This window comes from Vanellus vanellus (assembly GCF_965231255.1).
Source record: "Vanellus vanellus genome assembly, chromosome: 2".
Classification (NCBI taxonomy): domain Eukaryota; kingdom Metazoa; phylum Chordata; class Aves; order Charadriiformes; family Charadriidae; genus Vanellus; species Vanellus vanellus.
In genome coordinates, this window is record NC_138906.1 from 21,607,793 (window position 1) to 21,628,739 (window position 20,947).

Here is a 20,947-nt window from a genome sequence, read left to right on the forward strand (position 1 = left end):
TATGAACAGGCTTCTGACCACCTTATTCAGGGTGGAGCCATTCCTCCGGGCTCGCCATTACTAGTCACAGCCTCTAACTTGGGAGGACTTTGAGGTCCAAATTGCTGGAGACTATTAAAATACTGTGGGGCAATGATACTGTATGCTTGCCCTGTTCTCATACATTTCTCTAGGTTTCTGTGGACACAGAGGATTTTGTATTAGATGGATCTGTGGTCTGACACAGCTCTTAGTCTTATGAGAGATTATAAATTAAGAAATGTAGGATTGGAAAGGGAATCCCTAGTGGAAAAGAGTTCCCTTTTGGTCTAGCGTAAGAGCTAGATAAGAACGTTCAGACGTTTTTGTGGCTTTTCTAAGCTTAAGTGGGTCTTTGAGAGCTGACAGTTCTGTAATGGGTCTTGGCATGATGACTGTCAACATAGTTATATCACTGATTTCAAGATACTAAGAACAGTTTTTCAAATATACTCATATTAAAATCAGATCAGTATGTCCCTGAATACAAAGAAAATGTGGCTGTTCAAATTAAGCTGTTAGCATGGGAGCCTACGCTTTAGCCCACATCTCCTCCTGTGTTTCCCCCATGAAAAAGACTGATGGAAAAGGCCATGGCGAGATGAACTCTCTCGTCAAGCCAGGAAGCTTCAGCCTAAAGATTGGATGCCCTTGTTTCATAAAGTTGATCTTATCATATAACATCCATTAAGAAAAAAGGCAATTTGAAGCTTACTGTTTTGGTGGTTGTCTAGGAATTTTAATCCACTTTTACTGGATAGCTGTGCTGCTGGTCAGAGTAGTTTTATCATGACTCAGGGAGGAGAAAGGAGTCGGGAGAGAGCTATTAAAAACTGGGCATTTAGTGAGCTATTGGACTTCAAAAGTATATCAAAAGAGCAGTGGTGGCTCCAGGCCATCAGTTGCAAATTTTTCCTATTATCTGTTTTTTTTTTCAAGTCTTGCCAGAGCTACTCAACCTAAATAGCATATCAAAATACATGGTGAAGGCTAAGTCACTCACAGGCAAAATTTCCTAGTCAGTGTTTTAGACATTTGAGTTTGTAACCCCAAACTTTGAAGAGGAATATTAACTTCTCTGCATATTCCTTCCGGCCATTGGTTTTGTTCATTCATAGCCAACCTCTTAAGCCTCTTGCTTAGATCATTTGCAATAAATACACTTTACGAGTGCAGATGTCATGACTTCATTATAGTTGTCCCATTTCATATTCTATCTTTCTGATTCCAAGTGATGCAGACACTTCTGTAGCAGAATGGAGTGTATTGGATCAGAGTTTGACCACACATTTTGTTACATGTCCTCTCTACATTGCTCATTTGAGCCTGTGTGCATTTTGTGGCCACTGTGGGTTACTATAATAAATGTGAATAATAAAGGAGTAAGGAGGTGGCATTTGTACTTTACTGCTTTCAGTTATTTTGAAAGCATGATTTCTACAGCAGAATGGCTTTGATTGTTTCTTCTAGTTGTGTCGTGTCATCCCCCCACAGTAAAGAGATACCTTAGGAGGCTTTCATGTTTGAATTTTGAAATGTTACCTGTGGGTGATATATCTAAGGTGGGAGCCACCAGACTCTCCCATCTCCTCAATGAGAGTCTCAGCTATACAGGAGTTCCTACTGGGAACTCCATCAAACCTAACCAGTAGACAGTCAGCTCTTTAGATTTCCCACAACACTCCTCAGCTGTATCACTGTGAATGACCATAATTCTATGAAGCTTTTTCTAAAGCTGTTTGTGTACACATTCTCTCTCCTCTCCCCGGCCCCGGCCTTGCAAGTGCACGCGTGCGTGCCGGTACACGGGTGCAGGTTGACAGTAAGTGCCTGCTCACACTTATCATAAAACTGCCCTTTTTTTGTATTACTCTGTGATTACCTAGGAGTACAGTGTCACACACATGTTATGTGAACCATTGGATTTGTGTATTCCTGAGTAAAATGATGACATACAGTAATTTTACACCCATTGTTCACCAAACTTTTTTTATTTAGAATACACTGTAATCCACAAAGGCAGACAATATGATTTGGTAATGGGATGTAGATCCCTTCAGTAGTCCAAACCTGGATGAACTCAACAGTAACCAAAATTATTTCCTGTGCGAAGATTATGTAGTCATCAGTTTGAGATGAATTTGGCATTATCTAATCCATTTTGTGGTGGGCAAAAAGCTTGCATCAGAAAGTAGAGGAGCTGATTCTGTGTGAGCTACCATCCTCCTCATGAATTTTCCAAGTCCCTGTAGAGGAGCATAGACTACAACTTGTGATATCCATTAAGGATTCGGAGAAAGAGGAAATTAAGACTGCATATTTCTGTAACGCTCAGATGCAGATCATATTGCTTCTGTCAGTGCTTGTCAGCAAGTCTAGAGTGCATAAATGCAAGCTGCTGTGGTGCAGAATGTGAAAACGAGGTTAGAGAAATGGTAGCAGATAATAACCGTGAAAGCTTAATGCTAAATAATTCAATTTGCATTGAACTAAACTATTCTATGCACAAAGAAAGAAATGTTATGAAAAACATTTAAGGCTATCCATGTAAGATGTCTGTCTTTAAAATGTGTTTAGTCCATCTCATTGTAGACGTGCAGTTCTTACATAATAAAGATCCCTATGCATTCACCCTGTCCATGGACTTCATCCTCTTCACAATCGCACCAATACAAACTATAGTTCTGACTTCATCAACAGTCATGTGATTATTTTTAGGTAACTACTTACTACACCTGCCTGTATTGTTTGCCCCACGGTAAGAAAAAGGTTGGTTGTTTAAAAAAAAAAAACCCAACTAACCAAGAACTTTTTTTTTTTTTCCCCTGAAATACGTTGTGGTGTTTTGTGTCAAAAATTGTTTCTGTTGTGCATACATATGACTTAAAAAATGGCTCAATTTAAAATTAAAATGCTCTTAAACTCTGATATTACCTGCATGTCATGACGGTTGGGGTGCTTTGTAGGCAATGATTTGGCAGTGGTCTTCTGAATTTCTTCATATAACTCTTGGATTCATAAACCTTTGGCAGTGGCTTTTGATTGTGTCATACAGATTCTGTGCTTGCTAGGTCTGTGTTAGAAGTTAGTTTAACAATTTTATCTTTGAGATCAAGGAGAAAATACTTTATTCAATTCTCCTTCCTTTAGAGATACTAGAACATCTACAGCCAGTGGTGAAAATGTGCTACAGATGTAGAAAATAGTATCTTTTTCCTCTTTATTATTAAAGAGTTCAGTGACTTTTGCATAGCCCTGGTACTGTGCGTGAGAACTGTGTGGGCATTTCCCTGTGTGGCCTAATTTGATCCAGCCTGAGGTGTTTGCAAGCCACCCAGCATAGTATCCATAAATATGACAAATATTACAACAGCAACAACAGCCACTGTTTGTTTTTCTATTTTTCTGTTTTTTTTTTTTTTTTTTTTTTTTAAGAAAAATTAAACTTTTTTCTCCTCTTTGTAGATACACTATAAAGAAGAATTTAAAAAATCTAAGGGAAAGTGCATATTTGTACCTGACACCCCGCAGCTAAAACATGTGAAAAGTCTTGGTGCTTTTATTTCTGAGGTAAGACCTAAAAGATTGAAGAATTCACTTTGCTTCTTATGCCTTGTAAAAACTTTCTGAATTGATTATGGTGGTTTTTAGCAGGGAAAGGATGGCTTATTTCAAATAACAATTCTGTTTAAAGCTGAAGTGACATAAAGTGGCTGTAATTAGTGCATACTGTATCTACGGGTAATAATAATTTGGAATTACGCAACACTTATTCTGGGATTCAAAGATGTTTTATTAATGGTTCTGAGACAGTCTGAGCTATCCCATTTTATGGATGGATAAACTGAGGAGCAGGAAAAGGATTTCTTGTTAGTTATTCTGTAGCGATGAGGTTTTCAAATTATGCCTGTGCGTAGTTTCCCTGCTGCGGAGAATTCACAGCCTGACTGTTAAGCAGAAGGAGGGAAGGAAACTGTTACCACGTTATCACCTGTGCCCTCCTTCAGCAAGGGGACTGGGGCAGACATCTGCCATCTGCAGGTTACCTCAGCGCTCGCATCCGTATGTATGCACACCTCTGTCTGAGTTTTTAGGTCTTTGTGTACACACAGAGCTGCAGTGGCAAAACTTCCCAAATGCCATAGCAGAGTTTACCGCCAACTCTCCGTGTCCCAGGTACCAGGTGCCAGAGGATTGCATCTCTGATTATTTTCCATGCGTGAGAACAGCAGCAGGAGTTTTACCTGACAGAGAGTTCCTTTCGTTAAGGAACTGCTGGTTCTGAGTGATTTTTCTGTCACGGTCACCCTTGGAAGACTTAAAGTTTTGGTGCCTCAATTTTTGTCCTACCTTTATGATTACGATACAGAACATCCCAATATCCCTGTCTGGAATTACGTAATTTATATGCATTCTGTATTCTGGTTCTGATGTACATCAGTTTGCTGTGTGGCTACATTGATTGTAAATGCATCTGATGAATATTTTTGTTATATTTATCTTCATATTTTTTGAGAGAGTGGCATGTCCCAAAGGGCATAAATGTGATGAAATTATACTTTCTAAGAGACAGACTACTTAGTCTACAAAAGTTCAATATAAAGAGAGTATTTATTGAATCCATCTGTCTGATTCCAAAGAAAAGCTGCTAATTATTAATCAAAGATTTTGAAATAGAAAGGAATTTCAAAATTTAAATCCCTGTATGTTTTATGATATCACTATGTTGAGCACTCTCTTGCTTATTGCAGCATTACCTGAAGCCAATGACGTGATGGATGGTTTATCTTGTAAATTACTGACCTCTAGTGTCCCATAACCTGTTTTTGCAAAACTTGAACACTGAAATTCTTAACAGCATCTATTGCAGTGAAAAAGAGCTCTGGTTTGGGAAACTGCAACAAATGTTACAGCAAATTATCGATATAGGTAATATATAGGGGCAACTAGTCTCTAATGAACAGCTGTATATTGCACAGTAAATAAATGACATTAGACAATATAATTTAAGATATCTTTGATATTTATGATTACTTTCACAGCAATACTTGACATTATTGTTTTATGAATTTGAAAAACTTAGATCTGAAGCAAAAGCCTCCCAGATTTTGAACTTTTTTTCTGGCCTGGCCTGTCTCATAAAACCCTTTTGTGAGGAATTGCTATTACTGAACAGTGGGGAAGGTAAAGGAAAAAAAAAAAAGTAATTTAAAAATGAGTCTGTAATATGAGAAAATTAACTAGAAATGATGGCAGATATGCTAAGTTCAATGTTCCTGTCCTTCCCAATTACATTTAATCGCTACTACTTACAAATCGGTAAAATATTTTTGTTGGCCTCTCATTGTGCAAAATTTGGGAAAATGGAAAGAAAAAAGAGAATACTGTTTTTTTTGGGAATGATTTAAAAAAAGATAGGAAAAATAACTGCCTCGCTTACCTTATTTTATACTTCCCCCCAAATTACTGAATTTAATGAGGAGATACTTTGCATTGCTTTGTGAATTATAGACACATCCACCTAAATTATTTTCAAGTTGTTATTTAAAGAACTGGTTTTGCTTGAAAGTTTGACAGCTTTAGATTTTTCCAGTTCTAATGGTCTATGCCATTTTACTTAATAGAAAAAATAGGTCGTATGATTACTGTATCTTAATTTTTGCATTATATGTCACCTTTTTCTCCCCTCTAGGTGAAGTATAAAGGAGCTGCTAAGAAAGACCTTTCCAACTCTCTTTATCAGCAGATGCCAGCCACAATTGACAGTGTATTTGCAAAAGAATTAACGCAACTTCAGAGCAAGGTACAATTTTAGAATCACAAAAATGATTTTTAGAATAATTGTGTGACAAAATATGACCAATTTGAACAATATATTTGAACAGATACTTGACTGCCTGCTTGATTTATTTGGGTGAGTTTATCATCTCAAGTTTATGACCATAACTTCTTAACTTCAAGAACTACTCACTTTTAAAATGTTGGCAATCTTGCTCGTTATGTTTATTAAATATAAATTTAAAAACTGCTAATGCAATGAACTGCTAGTCCAAGGAAGTCCATTAGAAATACATCAATGCAGTAAGGGATTATTGAATTCAGTGACATTGCACTGCATTTATAGAATAGACAAATCTTATATAACAACCATTTCAATTTGGGTGTTGTATTAGCTTTATAAAATGTTTGATGCTGAAGGGAAAAAAAGTAAAATGCTTTAATGACTTTTAGAGGCATTTACTGGTAACAATAAATATATTTCTGATGGTCTACATACTACCACTCACAACAAATTGTATAGAATTAAAAATATAAAATCAAGTATATTGAACATAGTATAATACATGCAAACAGCGACTAAAATAGTAAATTCCAGTTCAATTGCCTCCAGGGGCTTAAAAGTATGATACCCTTAATGTAGGCAGGTGACCCTTCACTTCCATTGATCTCAGTAGAATCGTGAGTATTAAGTATGTGTAATATGAATGAAGCTGCAGATTTTCGTTGTTACTCATGTGAATTACAGCTGATGGATGGTCATGGCTTTCTGTCCACCAAGCATTTCCACATTTTTCTTGTTTTGCCTTTCTCCTCTCTTAAAGATATTAACTACTTATAGTTTAATACAGCAAGTCTGTGAAGTGTGCACAGTCCTAAATCCATATTATTGATTGTATCTCAATATGCATTCTTCTAATGCAGTGATTTTTTTTTCTTTTCAAACAAATAAAGTATTCATAAAAAAAGAAAGCACTGAAATCTCAGGACAGCTTGTGAAGAAATGTTTTGGTTTAAAACAATGTATTAATCAAGGAGATATTAAGCAAATATAATAACATAAAGAATATTTTATTTTTTATAGTTTGAAATGGAACATATACACTCAAGTTAAACTAGCACATTAGCTGAAATGACATTAATGTGACATTTCATTGTAAAGTGAGTGATTAGAAGAATTACAGTAGAAATAAATCGGGAATTAAACTTGTATAACATTTTTAAACCATTAGCTTGATTTATAAAACATTAGTTAACTAGTTTGCCACAGATTTACTCCTGGATTCATTCCAAATGAGTACGTTCTACATTAGTTTACGCAAAAGAGTTTAATTAACATTGGTGATGTGGCAGAAAAGATAAATAGCTGAGACTGAAAATGAAACCATTTGATTTTTAAGGAAAAACCTTTTAAGAAAAAGACTGACATTTTCATTTGATATTTTTGAAGGTTTTCTTCAATCATCCAACAGTCATAGAGAAACAAATATGCATATAGGCTGAGTTATATTTTAGCAGAAACTTTTCCTGTAAAATTCATACCATCCCCTTAGGAATAGATGCATTATAAATCATAATCTACCGTAAAGCTTAAAGATATGCTGACACATTTTTCCAACTTGTGGTTACTGTTGCAGTGGACCTGAATTTAATGCTACTTTCAGAGAGATCCTAGGGGATTTTCTAGTGGAAAATCTTCTCTACAGTATTCAAATCTAATCCATATTGTGCCTATCACTGCGGTACCTAAGTAGTAGCTAATACAAGGATTTCAGATTTCAACTGGGTCAGGATATGGCAGAGAGGATTTCCGCTGCATCTTTCTAGCTGAGATTGTGCGTTTACAGGTCATCGCTTCAGCAAGAGGAGACCAAGGGTATGCCATAGGAAGGAGAGAGAACAGCACCAGCTGGCCATTGTGCCACGTCTTCTGCAAAAAGGCAGTCTGTTTCTCAATTATAGTAGTTGATTTTAAATAGGTGCTGATTTCCTGAGAGGAGGAAAATACGTGTCCTCCTCCCCATCCACATTAGCCCAAATTTACACCTTTGACTCCCTTTTTGTGCTTCTTGGATGCAAGGCTGGGCGTGAATGCTTTAGTAGCCAGATCGTGCAGGTGCTTTCTCGCTCTGCGATGCCATGTTCTCGGCAGGATCGGTAGCCTCATCTGCCAAGCAGGTGTGTCAGGACTAGGGGATCATGGGGTGGAAGAAAGAGAGCCATTGACTCTCCCAGCTACTGCCTGCTGGCACGGGACTGCTGAGGCTGGTATGCCTCTGCCGGGTGACCTCCTTACACAGGTGTGTCCTCGGCAAATGGTCTGTCCCACAATTTGATGTTAGATCCTGAAATGGTGCTGCTGCCTTGCTGCTGCTGCCCAGCAGCTCCATTTTCAGCCTACCTAGATCTAGCCCAACTAGATCTCTTTCAGATCACACTCATGATCTAGGAACTTGGAGGCAATAGGGGAAATTTCCTTTTTCTCACAAGAAATTATTCCCCACCTACAGCTGCCCTCCACTGTCCTCACCAGAGCAAACAGACTGCCATAGCACCATCTGTCACTTTTGCATGCTCTCTCTAATTTGGCAATTGTCCTTCACTTCTGCAGAGCCAGGACTTTGTTCTGCAGGGTTCCAGCCATACCATGTCAGCACTGACAAGATCTTGCCATAATGGAGAGTCCAACACCCTGACAGTTGTGGTTATCCTCCTGCGGAGCTTTCTCCCCGTATTGGCTGCATTGATTTATGCTCAATTCCCTCTTCAAAATACACAGGAAAGACTGAACCAAGACCGCCTCTGCTGGCTTTTGCATAAAGCCCACATTTGCTCTTTTGTGTTATATACAGAAGTGGCGCCCACAAAGAAGGAAATCCATCTGAAATTTTGACAAAAAGTCATGACGCTATAGGAAAAAAATGCTGCAGGAGAATGAAAATGAAGTTTCGTAGCCCCACATACTTGGGTGGCTTTTATCAATGTCCTTTTTGCCTCTATGCAGAAAATTTGACTGTTGCCTTCTAAATAGCTTTCTTAAGGGTGAACAACCAGGTTTTCCTCCCTATGTCACTTTTGTCGTAGCTGTCATAGAGAGGACAGAAGTCCCTGTCCCCAACGTAACTTCACCCTCCCTGCCAGCCTACAAAGCTCTCACCAGTTTCCCTTTTCTCTGCAATGAGAAAATAAAGTTGATGGGAGCAGTCTAGGCAAGGAGCCCTCATTTTGATTTTCCTGAGAGGAAATGGACATTTTCTGGAAAAATTGCAATTTTCCTCTGGAAAACATTTCTGAAGGAAAATTTCTGATTATCTCTAGCTTCAAACCAAGTCTTTCTCTTGTCTGAAGACCGGTGTACTGAGTTCTTCCTTACGCAGAACATTTTTTTTAATAAGGTGTCACAAACAATGATAAAGGTATTTAAAATTGCCTGAGGGGGAAACAGTGTTGAAAAAAAAGTATGCGTTTCATCACTTTTTTCATCACTTTATTTCTGCCATAAGAAGAGATTGCACTGTTTTTCTTCTTATCTGAAAGGAATAATCTAAAGCAAACTGAAGGCAGTTTAATTTTCTCCTTTGCACAGGGCAATATCTCAAATAGTAACTATATGTCAATGCTCAACTGTATTTACTTTTTGTTTTCAAAGATGATGAGCCAAGTGAATTTTAAGCAATGTTTTCAACTTCCAGAGAAAGTTTCAGAATTTTTCTTACTTGTGGGCAGGTTCCTCCTTTTACTTTAATATGTAATTTTTTTTTTTTTTTTACTATGATAAAGCTATTTTTGTGGTTTACTGCATCATTTACAATCATATTACACATTATCAGACTGGTTTATATATTTCTTCATGTTTTTTTTTTATGGTATCAAATCTCATGTTCAAGATTTCCCCTTTTTTATGGTAGCAGGTATTAGTCACCTGGAGTTCTCTAGTACTGTTTTACACAAATACATCAGATAATCTAATTCTCTATCTAGAGATTAAAATGGCATTTTCTGTGTTCTTGAACATTTCCTCCTACAAAATCCGACATTGTGGATTTTAAGTTCAGAGCTCAGTTTACTGACTATAAAGGGAAATAAAAAATAAAAATTTAATAGTGTTTAAAGTATTCCAAAACAGAGGGTCAGTCAGAGTTAAGTTAAAAGAGCACAAAGCCTTCATTAATGCAGCTTGCTATTGACACACTGGTGTACAAAGGAGATAAGAAAAATAAAAAATGAGTACTTACAAATTAGTTCAATCTGAAGTCATACCTACTTAAATAATTGCCGTGTATATCTGGAGTTAATAAATGGTGCCGCTACAGAGTAGAGGTTACGTCAATGACCTGTAATACTTAAGCTCTCTGTAGAGTAATTTCATGTGTAGATTTGATGAAGAAAATTCAGTTTAGCTAAAACTTGAAAATTAACGTGAAATGAGAAATAAATGTACGCATGCTAACATGTAAAATAATGGTTCTAAGAATATTGATGAAATAATATTTTTTTTTTCCGTGCTTTCTTGGAACCGGTTTATAGTTCTGGGAATAGTTTTGCACTAAACCAGACAGCTGTTGAACTCCTCCTAGCTTGTGGTGCCTTCAAGATTACTTAAGTCAGTTAATAAGAATAATGTGAAAAGATAGGAAAAACACAGCTTTCAAATAGCAATTCCTACAATAAGCTAAAGAAACCGTCATCTTTTCCCAGGATAGTGGACACTCAATTGTAATTTCTGTTAGTTTTCTCATGTTGGGAGTTGACGTGCTTTTGTTTTTTGATGTCTGGGGTACATAGCCCATTCACCAGCAGAAAAATATAGATGCTGAACCAGCAAAGTGGCAAAGTAATAAAATATCTGTAAATTAGTAGATTTTGGAAGTAATGGTACGGGTCTGATTTTCAGAATGGTGTTAAGTGGAGAGCATCTTAAAAGTGACAATCTGAAGTGGGAGAAGTAGCAAGAGTCTTTGTGGCATCTGTTTATATAGCAATTACACTTTTGCAGGGGATCATTTGTTAGTGATGCTTGTCTTGTTAAATATTACTTGCTTTGCCAGTTGCAAGATGTAATCAGTATAGGGAGGTTATAGACCATTTTTTATTTCAATTTAAGTTGTGTTTGTTTCCCCAGAGGTCTGATTGTGTTGGATTTACACTGTGTAAGGAGATGGCACATTTTAAGCTTCCTAATTTGATACTTTCATTCATATAGTAGCAGTGCAAAAAAGCCCACCACCTTTTTGTCTTAATCTTTCAGCCTATATGTCACTTTGTAATCTGAGATAGTCAGGGCAGATACTAATGTATTGCCTCGGGCATCCTGATCTGCGACTCAGATGCAATCTTGCTGCCTTAAACACAAACAGATACAACATTTTCTCAGACTTCTAGTGTCCTGTCCCAAAAGATTCTGAATCACCGTATTCAGGTGTTCCCATCTCAAAACTTTCGCAGTGTTCTTTATTGCTATCAAGAGTTTTAGTTTCAAATCCTTCTCCTCCTGGTCGGCTTTCAATCTTATTTAGTATTTGCTGTTTTCTTAGGGATTATTTTAATGCTTGGTCCTGAGAGCTATTAGAAAATGAATTTACTTGATGCCTGCTGCTTCTTCAGGCATCAAAACCTGGTGAATTTTCTTAATGTAAGCCTAAAAGCTTCTGACAAGGATAAATGCAAGATCAGCTTTTCAGGCAGTTTTAGTATGTGAGTGTGTGTATATGTAAGTATAACACAGTTCAGGGAAAGCTGGATGAATGCCCAACATTGAGCTCAGTTTCTATTATAAAAATAAATTTGTTTATAAACTCACAATCCAATTCCATTTTCCTTTACCGTGATGACAATTGAATGTAAATATTATTTTTCTTTGTCAACCTGGAGGCTAGTCAAAATGTATATTGTGCTAGTAATTTCCTAACAGCCGAAGAAATAGATGTTTGGGCCATGAGTATTTCATATAAAGCTGTTTATTTATGAGGAATGCACAAAATCTTTTATTTTTTTTCTGAAAACATGGGGGAAAAAAAAAAAGAAACATGAGGAAATATTTACTCAACTGGTAGATTCAAGTGTGTTATGAGCAAAAAAGTTTTCCCTTATGCTTTTCCCTGGGCTGTCTTCTCACCGTGTTAAGGTTAATTTTCTGTTTCTGTATGTTTCTTTTTCTTCCTCATACCTCTGCTGCAATAACAGACTCAGAGAAACCTCTCTGCTGACTATGCCTCATATGCCTCTGTTTTGGGTAGAAGCTGCTCTGGTTTCAGGATTCTGGTTCCATTAAGGAACTTAATTATTTATTACATTTCTTCCCGAATACAGGCACGCTGTGACGCTAGGTTTAACCCAGCTCATGTTATTATACTGGCTCTGCCGAAGTCACAGAAGTATAATGTTGCTCTTTTCAGGTTCTCTATAAACAAAAACATGATGCGGAGAAAGGAACTTCAGATTATGCACATATGAAGGAGCCTCCAGATATTAAGCATGCCATGGAAGTCAACAAATACCAGAGTGATGTAAGTACTCTCCCGTCTGAAACGAGGGTATCTACCCCTACTTGTTTGGGGTAGATACATCTATTGTAGCTAAATGAAATTAATTGAGCATGGAATAGTTTCGTATTTCATTAGTTGGTATTTTTTTACATTATTTGCTTTGAAATAATTTGGGACACGATGTCTATTTAAAATAGACTATGAGTAATGGTATGTGCCTTTTATTCTAAACTGTAGTTGAAAGCAGTTCTTATTGTTTATTAGTAGTAATTGTTATTAAGTGCTATCAGTTTGAAATAAAATTACAAAGACAGGTTCTCTGAATTAATGTGTACCTACTTGTACTTAAAAGTGTATTAACCTCTGTTTTCATGAACACCAGCATGGTTTCAGTGTCTTACACTGTCAACATTCAGGTAGTTCTTCAAGGGTTCTGTTTAGAGGAGCGAGGGGGGCTCTTTCTGCCCTGCAGTTATGCATACGAATAACTTTGTTTCCATCTCATGAGTACGTATGAAATGAGTTCCAAAGAACAATTTATGACTTATTTTGAAGAATCTGAGCCATAGAGTTCAACTTGATGGCTGGCACTAGTTTATGCCATTGACCAAAGTATTTGTTCTTGTAGTTTTACTTAAATACTTTACAAATAAATTGGAGTATTTAGCAAGTTGGGTGGGCTTTTTTTTCCTTTTTTTTTTTTTTTACAGCTGCTTGTTAACTTCTGGAAGTTCTTTAGGTTTTCACAATATGAAAAGCCCAATAATGGTATTTACATTTTTGATTAGTTTCAAGTCAGGTTTGATTTCATGGTTGAGCTAGCTTATACTAGTTCAATGCACCTTTGCTAGGGGTGGAAATGCTACCAAGATTAGTGTCTTGAATTATACAAACACAACTTTGAAGAAAAATATCTTATGTTTTGTAAAAACTTGTTTATGAGAAAAGTAAATTTTAGGAGAAGATTTGCTAAAATAGTGAGGTCATTTTAAAGTGTACACAAAACCAGTAAGAGCAGCTGACATGTAAATACCTTTAAAGTTAGGATCCGTTTTCATTCTTAGGTAAGCAAGTCAAGTCAGGTAGGTATGTGATTTTATAACTCTCATTTCTCTGATAAATGGGATATTTGTTTGCTGCTAACAATGTAGAAAATGAAGCTTAAGCGTTCATCTCGAATTAACTTAAATTTGCCCTGTCTTCCCTACTGACAGTGTAACAAACACTCTTAGGTTATGTAGGCTGAAAGCTAAATGTCAATGTTAGATGTATGTCCATGTGCGCAGAATCTTGACAGCTGGCTGCTGATTAAAAGGCTGCTGGAAAACTTCAGGGAAGCATTATGTTTGAAGAATAACTTTTTCTTCTGCTGGGAAATACCTGCGTTGGAACTCCCAGCAGTAATTTGCAACCTGCCTTGATTACAGAATTCCCTCTTCCTGTCAAACTTGGGCCATCTCTGGTGTTGGAAGCATCAGGATGTCAGATTGACGGAGGGTAGGACCTGGGAACATGAACTTCTCTTCCCATAAGCAGGAGGTTTTTTTACCTAGCAGTAGGAATGATGATGGACTACTAGGGAAGGAAATAATGTTGGGAAGAGAGGTGGGAATCCCTCTCAGAGAAGGTGGTGGGACCAGGAGGAATATGAGATGAGTTTTTGAATCAAATTCATCATGGTCTGAGGATTAGTGTGCTAGTGCGAAACCCATTTCCCTTCTACAGCTGTACATCACCTGCTAACAGAATTCAGGAGAGCAGGGTGCAGATGTGAGAGTAAATGAAATTCAGTTGTTTCATCTTCTTTCACCCTTAAAGCAAGCAAAAAAAAAAGGAAATGAAGGCAAACATAGGAGGGAAGGATGTTTTGATAAATGAGAACTTTTAACAGCATGTTAAAAATAATGAAAAAATATGATGGAAATTATTTTCAGCCTAAGCAAACTTCAAAAAATCAAACAAGTCCTCCGTATCCAACATAAAACTCTAAGCAGTTAGTTTCATCTGTTTAAGAACAGATTCTTTCTGGTTGCTCATGGGGAGCCGCAGTGCAATGGGGATATATCTTTATCACACATAAAGGAGCACGTTATGTAAGTCCAGTTATTGTTCAGTGGAGTTACACAGCTCCCGCGGGTAATTGTTTGGGCACCATGGTGAATAGCTGTGGATTTCTTATTTTGTAAGTACAGGTTTAATTAAGAGCTGTGTGAGTTTTCATCTCCGAGTCAAAGCGTGGAATAGCGAGCATCCCAAATGTGGAGCATTTGTCTTTCTGAAATATATCAGGCTATTAGTAGAATCACAGCTTTGAAAGTGCAAGGAAAAAGGAGGGAAACTACTGGGGGAATAGAAGGACAAAGCTCTTTTATCCACCACTCAGTACAGTATACCTATGGGAGCCGAATGCGTGTTTACCTACAATGCTCTGCCAACTCAATTCAACCTTTCCATGCAGGGTTTGCATCTAATAGGATTAGGATGTGTTTAAGACTATTTACTCAGCCTTAAAATAAGGCTGACATTTATACTCAACTCTGTGAAATGTGCAATTTCCTTTAAAAATTAAGACTGTATTCAACTTACAATACATTTGTGCTGACATTTGGAAACCGTCATGTGCTGTAGGCCTTCACACCACTTTGAATATCATTAACACGCTCTATAAGCGTGGGCTGAAGCTGCATAATAGGGAAATACTGTAAAATCTCCTGAACAATGTGATCATGTATAAGAAAAACATTTTTCTCTTCTTCATACGCAGACTGAAGAAAATTGCTCTCAAAAGAACAAAAGCGACTTTTTAAATGATAGGGAAGTTACTTGAAAAATAATTTAAATACTACATAATGCTTGAACGAACACATGTTTATCCAAACCAGGGTACTTTTCTCTATGAATTGTGTTTGTGTTTTGTGAAGTGAATGTTAATGATGTGACTTTGGCACACAAAGGTATTTGGAAAACAAGTGAAATGAGCACCATGAGTGTACTTCATGCTGTTTATCTGATGCCATTTGACTTATCTAGAAGTTTCTGAACTTGTGACCAAAATTAGGTGGTGGCCCTTAGAAAATCATCAGGTCACGAAATAGTGGTTCGCCTTACATGTAGTTGAGGATCAAATGGATGGAAGAACATAACTGCGTCGTGAAATAACATGACAACTAAGTTTCTAAAACGAAGCAAACACTTGCTGCGTTGTGCCTGGGTAGAAGCTGCACACAGCATTTGATGAAAGTCCTTGAAGCAGTAGATCACAGTTTTGTCTGTTCTATGACCTGGTCCATCACTGGGCATTATGAAAGCAAAACTGTGTTAAGTATTTGTACAACAATTTGTATGTTCTGCTTGGTTAAAATTATTGATTCTTCTCACAGCATTACATTGGATGAAATAAGGACGTGGTGTTCTGATTTTACAAATAAGAAAACTGTAATAGACTCATCTGTGGACATTTTAAAAGACAGTTTGCAGATCTGAGGTTGGAGCCCTGGTATCTTTTCTCTTACTCTTATGTATGTAACAGTGCTGCTTTTCAAATGTTAGTTGACAGTTGGGCAAACTTTTGATGTACATGTATTCTCTTTGTAGTCCATGTGATGTCAGTAGTGGTAATTTATAATGTTTCACTGACCATCTAAATTTGAATATTGAAGAAGTCTATATTGTCTTAAGAGTAAGCTTTTTTTCCATGTTCAGGATATTGTGCAGTCACAATCCACAGAAAAAAAAAGAAATTTACATTCTTTCTGATAAGACCAAATCAGCAGATCTTAAACTTGATGTGCTTAAACACCATCAATAACATACCAAAATGTCGATGTTTGTTTTGATGCAGATCATATTAAAGCCAAGCTTCTCCTGGCGCTCTGTTCAGCATCTGCATTAGAAAAATCACCTTTCACTGACTAACTTTCTGCTGACAGTGATTGTCAACAGCAGGTCCCCCTGGACCACTTCCAACTGGTGCTGAAAATGATGTGTTTACTCCTGATGTAATTGGGACCAATCAATTTTCAAGCCCATTACTGGAAAGGATGACTGCCTCAATCTGTAACAGGCCAGAAATGTGTTTGTCTCTTCTACACGAGCTGGGAAACAGTTTTCAACACTGTTTGAGTGGGGATCAGAAAAGCTGTTGCCAATGATGATTGTCACCAGCTAGTCATTTTCTTAGTGTTGATGGACCCCAAAGTGCAGATGAGAGAACAGGGGGCAGAGACAGTTGACAGGCCATTAGTGGACTTGCAGCTCTTAGAAAATACTAAGCAGGGACGAACAGTAAGAGACAAATTCTCTTGCAGATAGGTGTGCCCAGCTCCTTGCTGGCTTCTGTGTGTGTATCTCAAGAGGGCAAAATGTGTTCGTAGCTGCTTGTGCATATTTTAATCATTTATTACTTATAGCTTGGAAAAGTGTTTGGAATTGGAATAGGGGAGAAGACAAAAGACTGCAGAGTCCTTTAAACCCAGCTGTGCTTGGGTCACCACGTAGCAGAAGTTTCCATTTGTTGATTGACAACCTGAGATGTTTTGCAGCCTTGTTAGAAATCTGTTTACTTTGCAGCATTGCAGTGCATTCCAGTGCACTTGCACCATCATGAAAGGTGAAGCCTCTTCAGCACCCTCAGCTGGAGTAGACTGGCATGTTTATCCTCAGTAGACCTTATGCCTTTTTATAAGAGCTGGCGGTTTGGCCCTGTTACAATTAGTCTACTAATTATAAGCAAGCCCTGAGTATTTTCTGTGCTTTGCAAAAACTACTGGCAATTCAGAGTATGTAGTCACATTTGGGATTAAAGATAAGAAATTTTTGTTCATACTATTGTTGTTTTTTAAAAGTATTCAACAATGTAGTTGCCTTTTATTGTAATTTCAAGTTGGGGTAGAAATATAATTTAAATTTAGGTAGTATTTATCATTTACTATTTCCAACTTCAAAACTAGAGGTGGTACAATTTTTTCCACCTCTGTCCCCGCCTCTTTCTTGCTTGCATTTCCCACTGGTCTGCTGTAGCTCTCCATTTAGGTCTTTCACTGCTGCTCTTAAGTTGTCGGTATCTCGGTTGCTTTTTCCTCTGCAAAGGCCAGTTTGTGCAGATGGTTCATAGACCAGTGTCCCTCATCAAAAGGAGTAATTCTTGAGCCTTTGGTGGTGTTTTTTGGTAGAGCCTGAGCAATCCTTTGAAGTGAAGACTGAGTAAGGGCATGGTGTAATGCCTGGAGATTCCAGTCAGGGTTTGAGCCTCTGGGTAAGGGGCTGAACCAGCTCAGCAGAAAAGATGTCCCGTTCCCTGGGTGCTTCTACTGTTTCCTTTCTTTTGTTGCTTGACCAGGCTTCGTTTTCTCTTCTCCCTTCTCGTAGGCTTCTCTGCTTTCCATCTTCTCGGTGCTTACGGGGGCACACACCAAGCTGGTTGCTTTGCCCTCTCTACATCTGTTCCCCTGCTCTCTTGGAATAGCTCTGGTTTTACTGTTTTAACACAGCACTATAAACAACAAAAAAAAATATATTTCACTAGGTGGAACAGAATAGCAGCTGTGTAATAGAGGCCAGCACACTGTCCCAATGGGAAAGGGTCAGCATCCAGGGATTGAGGTTATTCAGGAAATGGGAAACATATTTTTTCTTTCTTTGGCCTACCTCTGACAAACTACTGTTCTGCTGCATAACATTTTTATTCTCACTGGAGTATGACAAGCTGCAGAATGGAGCAAATATATATTGCAGACATTTGTAAAATGCTAGATGACTTTCTCTCAGACATAAGTAATAGGTATACTGGTTTAGGTGCAGGAAGAATAATAATTCACTCAGGGAAAGCTATAGCAATTGGCCTTGCATCTAATATAATTGAAAATGGTGAAATATAAAGGACTGTCACTGTCTTATCCTGCCCCCCCCCCCTCCCTGAAATTAACCACAATCCATTATTTCATGTAGTATATGATCATGTCATTTGGGAGCAATAAGTGACCACATTTCCTCAACTTTATCACCACTATTCTTGATTCTCTGTTGTTAAATTCACTCCATTCCTAATTTCTATTTTGAGCACATATGCTGGCCTTTAATTTGCAATTTACATGGATGATAGGGTGCTATTCAGAAACCTGTTTCTGCTGCCTTTGTGGTTTTCACCTCACCTCATGTGGTCATTAGGATGAACAGCATATAATTAACTAAATTCATGTAAAGCCCTGAATTGCAAATGCTTGTCTTTACATCTAGTTTCTTAAAAAAACAGCAGAAATTGAAACCTAACCAAAACAAAACTTCCAGTGGTTTTAACAAACTGTAAGAAACAGTTTCTATCTTCTTGGTAAGCGAATCTTTGGGCTGTATTCATCCATCCCATTTATTTATTTATTTTGTCAGTGATTACACTCGTGTGTCACTCATAGTAGGTTAAAAATTATAAGATCTATTTGTGGGCAAGTGGCCAACATTGAAGCCTATTTAGCTTGTCTACTTAGCTGAAGCCATATGGGTGCAAAATTACTTTCCTGTTGCCTGTAAAATATTTGCCAAAAAGTAAGATTTTTTTCTTTTCTTTTTACAGTAACATTTCTACAAATTATAGTTGTCATTGGGTGCTGGAGTTTATGAGCTTGTTGCATTGTACCTAAAGTAAGACTTTACATTGGAAATAGGAGCTAGATGCAGAGCTTATAAGTGAAGCTTCAAGCTGAGGACTTTCTTGATGGTGAAATACAATGGTGAGAGGCTGGCTAACTTCATTAAACAACAGAAGAAAATCTAAAAGACTCTCCAGTAAAGCAGGAATTATTCTGATACTTTCTATTTCCTGTAGGCTTTATTTTCTGTTTTCTAACTTTTGCCTGAAACTTCGGTTTCTCAGACACTTTTGAATACCAGGGACGATTTTCTTAATCATTCAGAATAATTCAGTAAGACAGCTCTTGGAAATTGGCTTAGATTGGCACATGTGCTACAGCAAAGGAGAGGAAAAACTCTACATACCCTGGAGAGGGAGAAGAAGGATAACTTGTGGTCTCGGAGCTCTGTAACGTCCCTGAGGTCTATGCTGTTCCTGTGATTGCGTCACTAAATGGAGAATATTTGGACTCTCCTACCTGTGGTTTAGCCTTCTGGCCAAAGTTTTCTGAGCCCATTCATTATAATAGTGGCTTTTGCACAAAGAGAAAGATTCAGTCTTGTACTCCACATGCTGGAACACTCAACCTTCTTGTTCCCATGATTGTGTAAAGGAGATAAGTGGAGTTGTGGGGAGTGGGGGATGCTGGGGTGGAGTTGTGTCATTGAATTACATACCAGCTATACGGCTGTCTGTTGCTGAGAAACACGTTCACTGTGGTAGAATTACAGTTTCTGTTCAGTGTAGCTGCAATCTGCTAGGCTGCGGTGCTCAGTATCATATGGGGGGAGTTTATATTAAAAAGGGGCATAGCATAGAAAAAATGCTGTACTCTTGGAAGTTCTCTGAAATGTAATGATAAAACCTAATATTTGGGTCTTTGCAGTGCTTTCATTTTCTTCTATGCTTCTAAGCAAAACCATTTTTCATTTTAATATCGTATTTTATGCTTCTGAATTTCTTCCTTATCCTGTTAACCTGTGTGTGGGTCTTACTAAATAATCCCTGTCAAGCAGGACTGTGTTGGAATAGATTAGGCAGGGTTCTATTGAATTTGATGGCTGAGTTGATAGGTCATTCAAAGACTATTTATAAACTTACAATGTTTTCGCTTGTTTGTTTTAAACAAATCTGTTTTTTGTTTGACAGGTATCCTATAGGAAGGATGTGCGAGATACTCACAGATACACTGAAGTGCTGAACAGACCAGACATAAAGATAGCAACTGAGATAACAAAGATAATAAGTGATGTATGTTCTCCTGTTACTCTATTTGCATTTTTTGGACATGTTATTTTTAGGTCTTCCAATTTTAGTCAGATTGTCTAGAATACTGCTGAAATTTTCAAACGTCATGAGCAGAAAACCTGCAACCCCAAATCTGATATGGAGGTTTGATTAAAAAAAAACCAAACCCCAACAAACCCAAAACCCTTGCCTGGTATATTACAAAGTTATGGGTTTCTTCTGTTTTGATATTGACAGTATGACCTTTGCAATTATTGGTCATTGATCTGAAGACAACGTTAAGCTTACTAAAGTTGGTTTTGTTTCAGCTTTATTCATGATAACCATTCCCAAAATAAGTCATATGCTCGTATGCTATACTGCACTTCAGAAGACAGACCAAGCCTTTTGTCACCTCAGTACAAGAGACGCTCACATCCCAAGACTCCCCTTCCTCCTCCCATCTCGGCCATCAGTGACAGGGAAATGCAATTCCCTGCTCTCCTTCTGAGAGCTGTGCGAACACGCCGCCTCTTGCACGGGGGCTCTCCTCCCCAAACTCCCCTCCCAAATTCTTTTCCCTCCTACTGCGACATCTGCTAATGGATAGGTCAAGGAGCAGTTTGAGAAGCAGCAATGTGTGATGCAGTTTAATATTTTATTGTAGACAACTCAAACAGTATATATATTAAGAGCCCAGAACCAAGATTTTAAGTAACTGCTAATAGTTTCATATAAGACTGACTAGGCACCTATGGAGGGACAGTTTTAAGAGACCTGAGGTCCACCTTTTGAATATTCAGGGTTTTCTGAGAAC

The 20,947-nt window shown here is 37.7% G+C and overlaps 2 protein-coding genes across 2 annotated transcripts in view; both read left to right on the top strand.

Moving 5' to 3' along the window:
- Positions 1-20,947, top strand: part of LOC309669372 (LIM zinc-binding domain-containing Nebulette) — a 271,330-nt gene that overhangs the window by 183,488 nt on the left and 66,895 nt on the right. The gene's annotated exons all lie outside the window — the stretch shown is intronic.
- The window catches only part of LOC309669124 (nebulette-like), a gene marked incomplete at both ends in the record, with an annotated part of 48,122 nt that overhangs the window by 3,234 nt on the left and 23,941 nt on the right, over positions 1-20,947 (top strand). The window contains 4 exons of the mRNA XM_082479727.1: positions 3,484-3,588; positions 5,711-5,821; positions 12,192-12,302; positions 20,053-20,154. Coding sequence (XP_082335853.1) covers positions 3,484-3,588; positions 5,711-5,821; positions 12,192-12,302; positions 20,053-20,154 — 429 coding nt within the window. The remainder of the gene's footprint in view (positions 1-3,483; positions 3,589-5,710; positions 5,822-12,191; positions 12,303-20,052; positions 20,155-20,947) is intronic.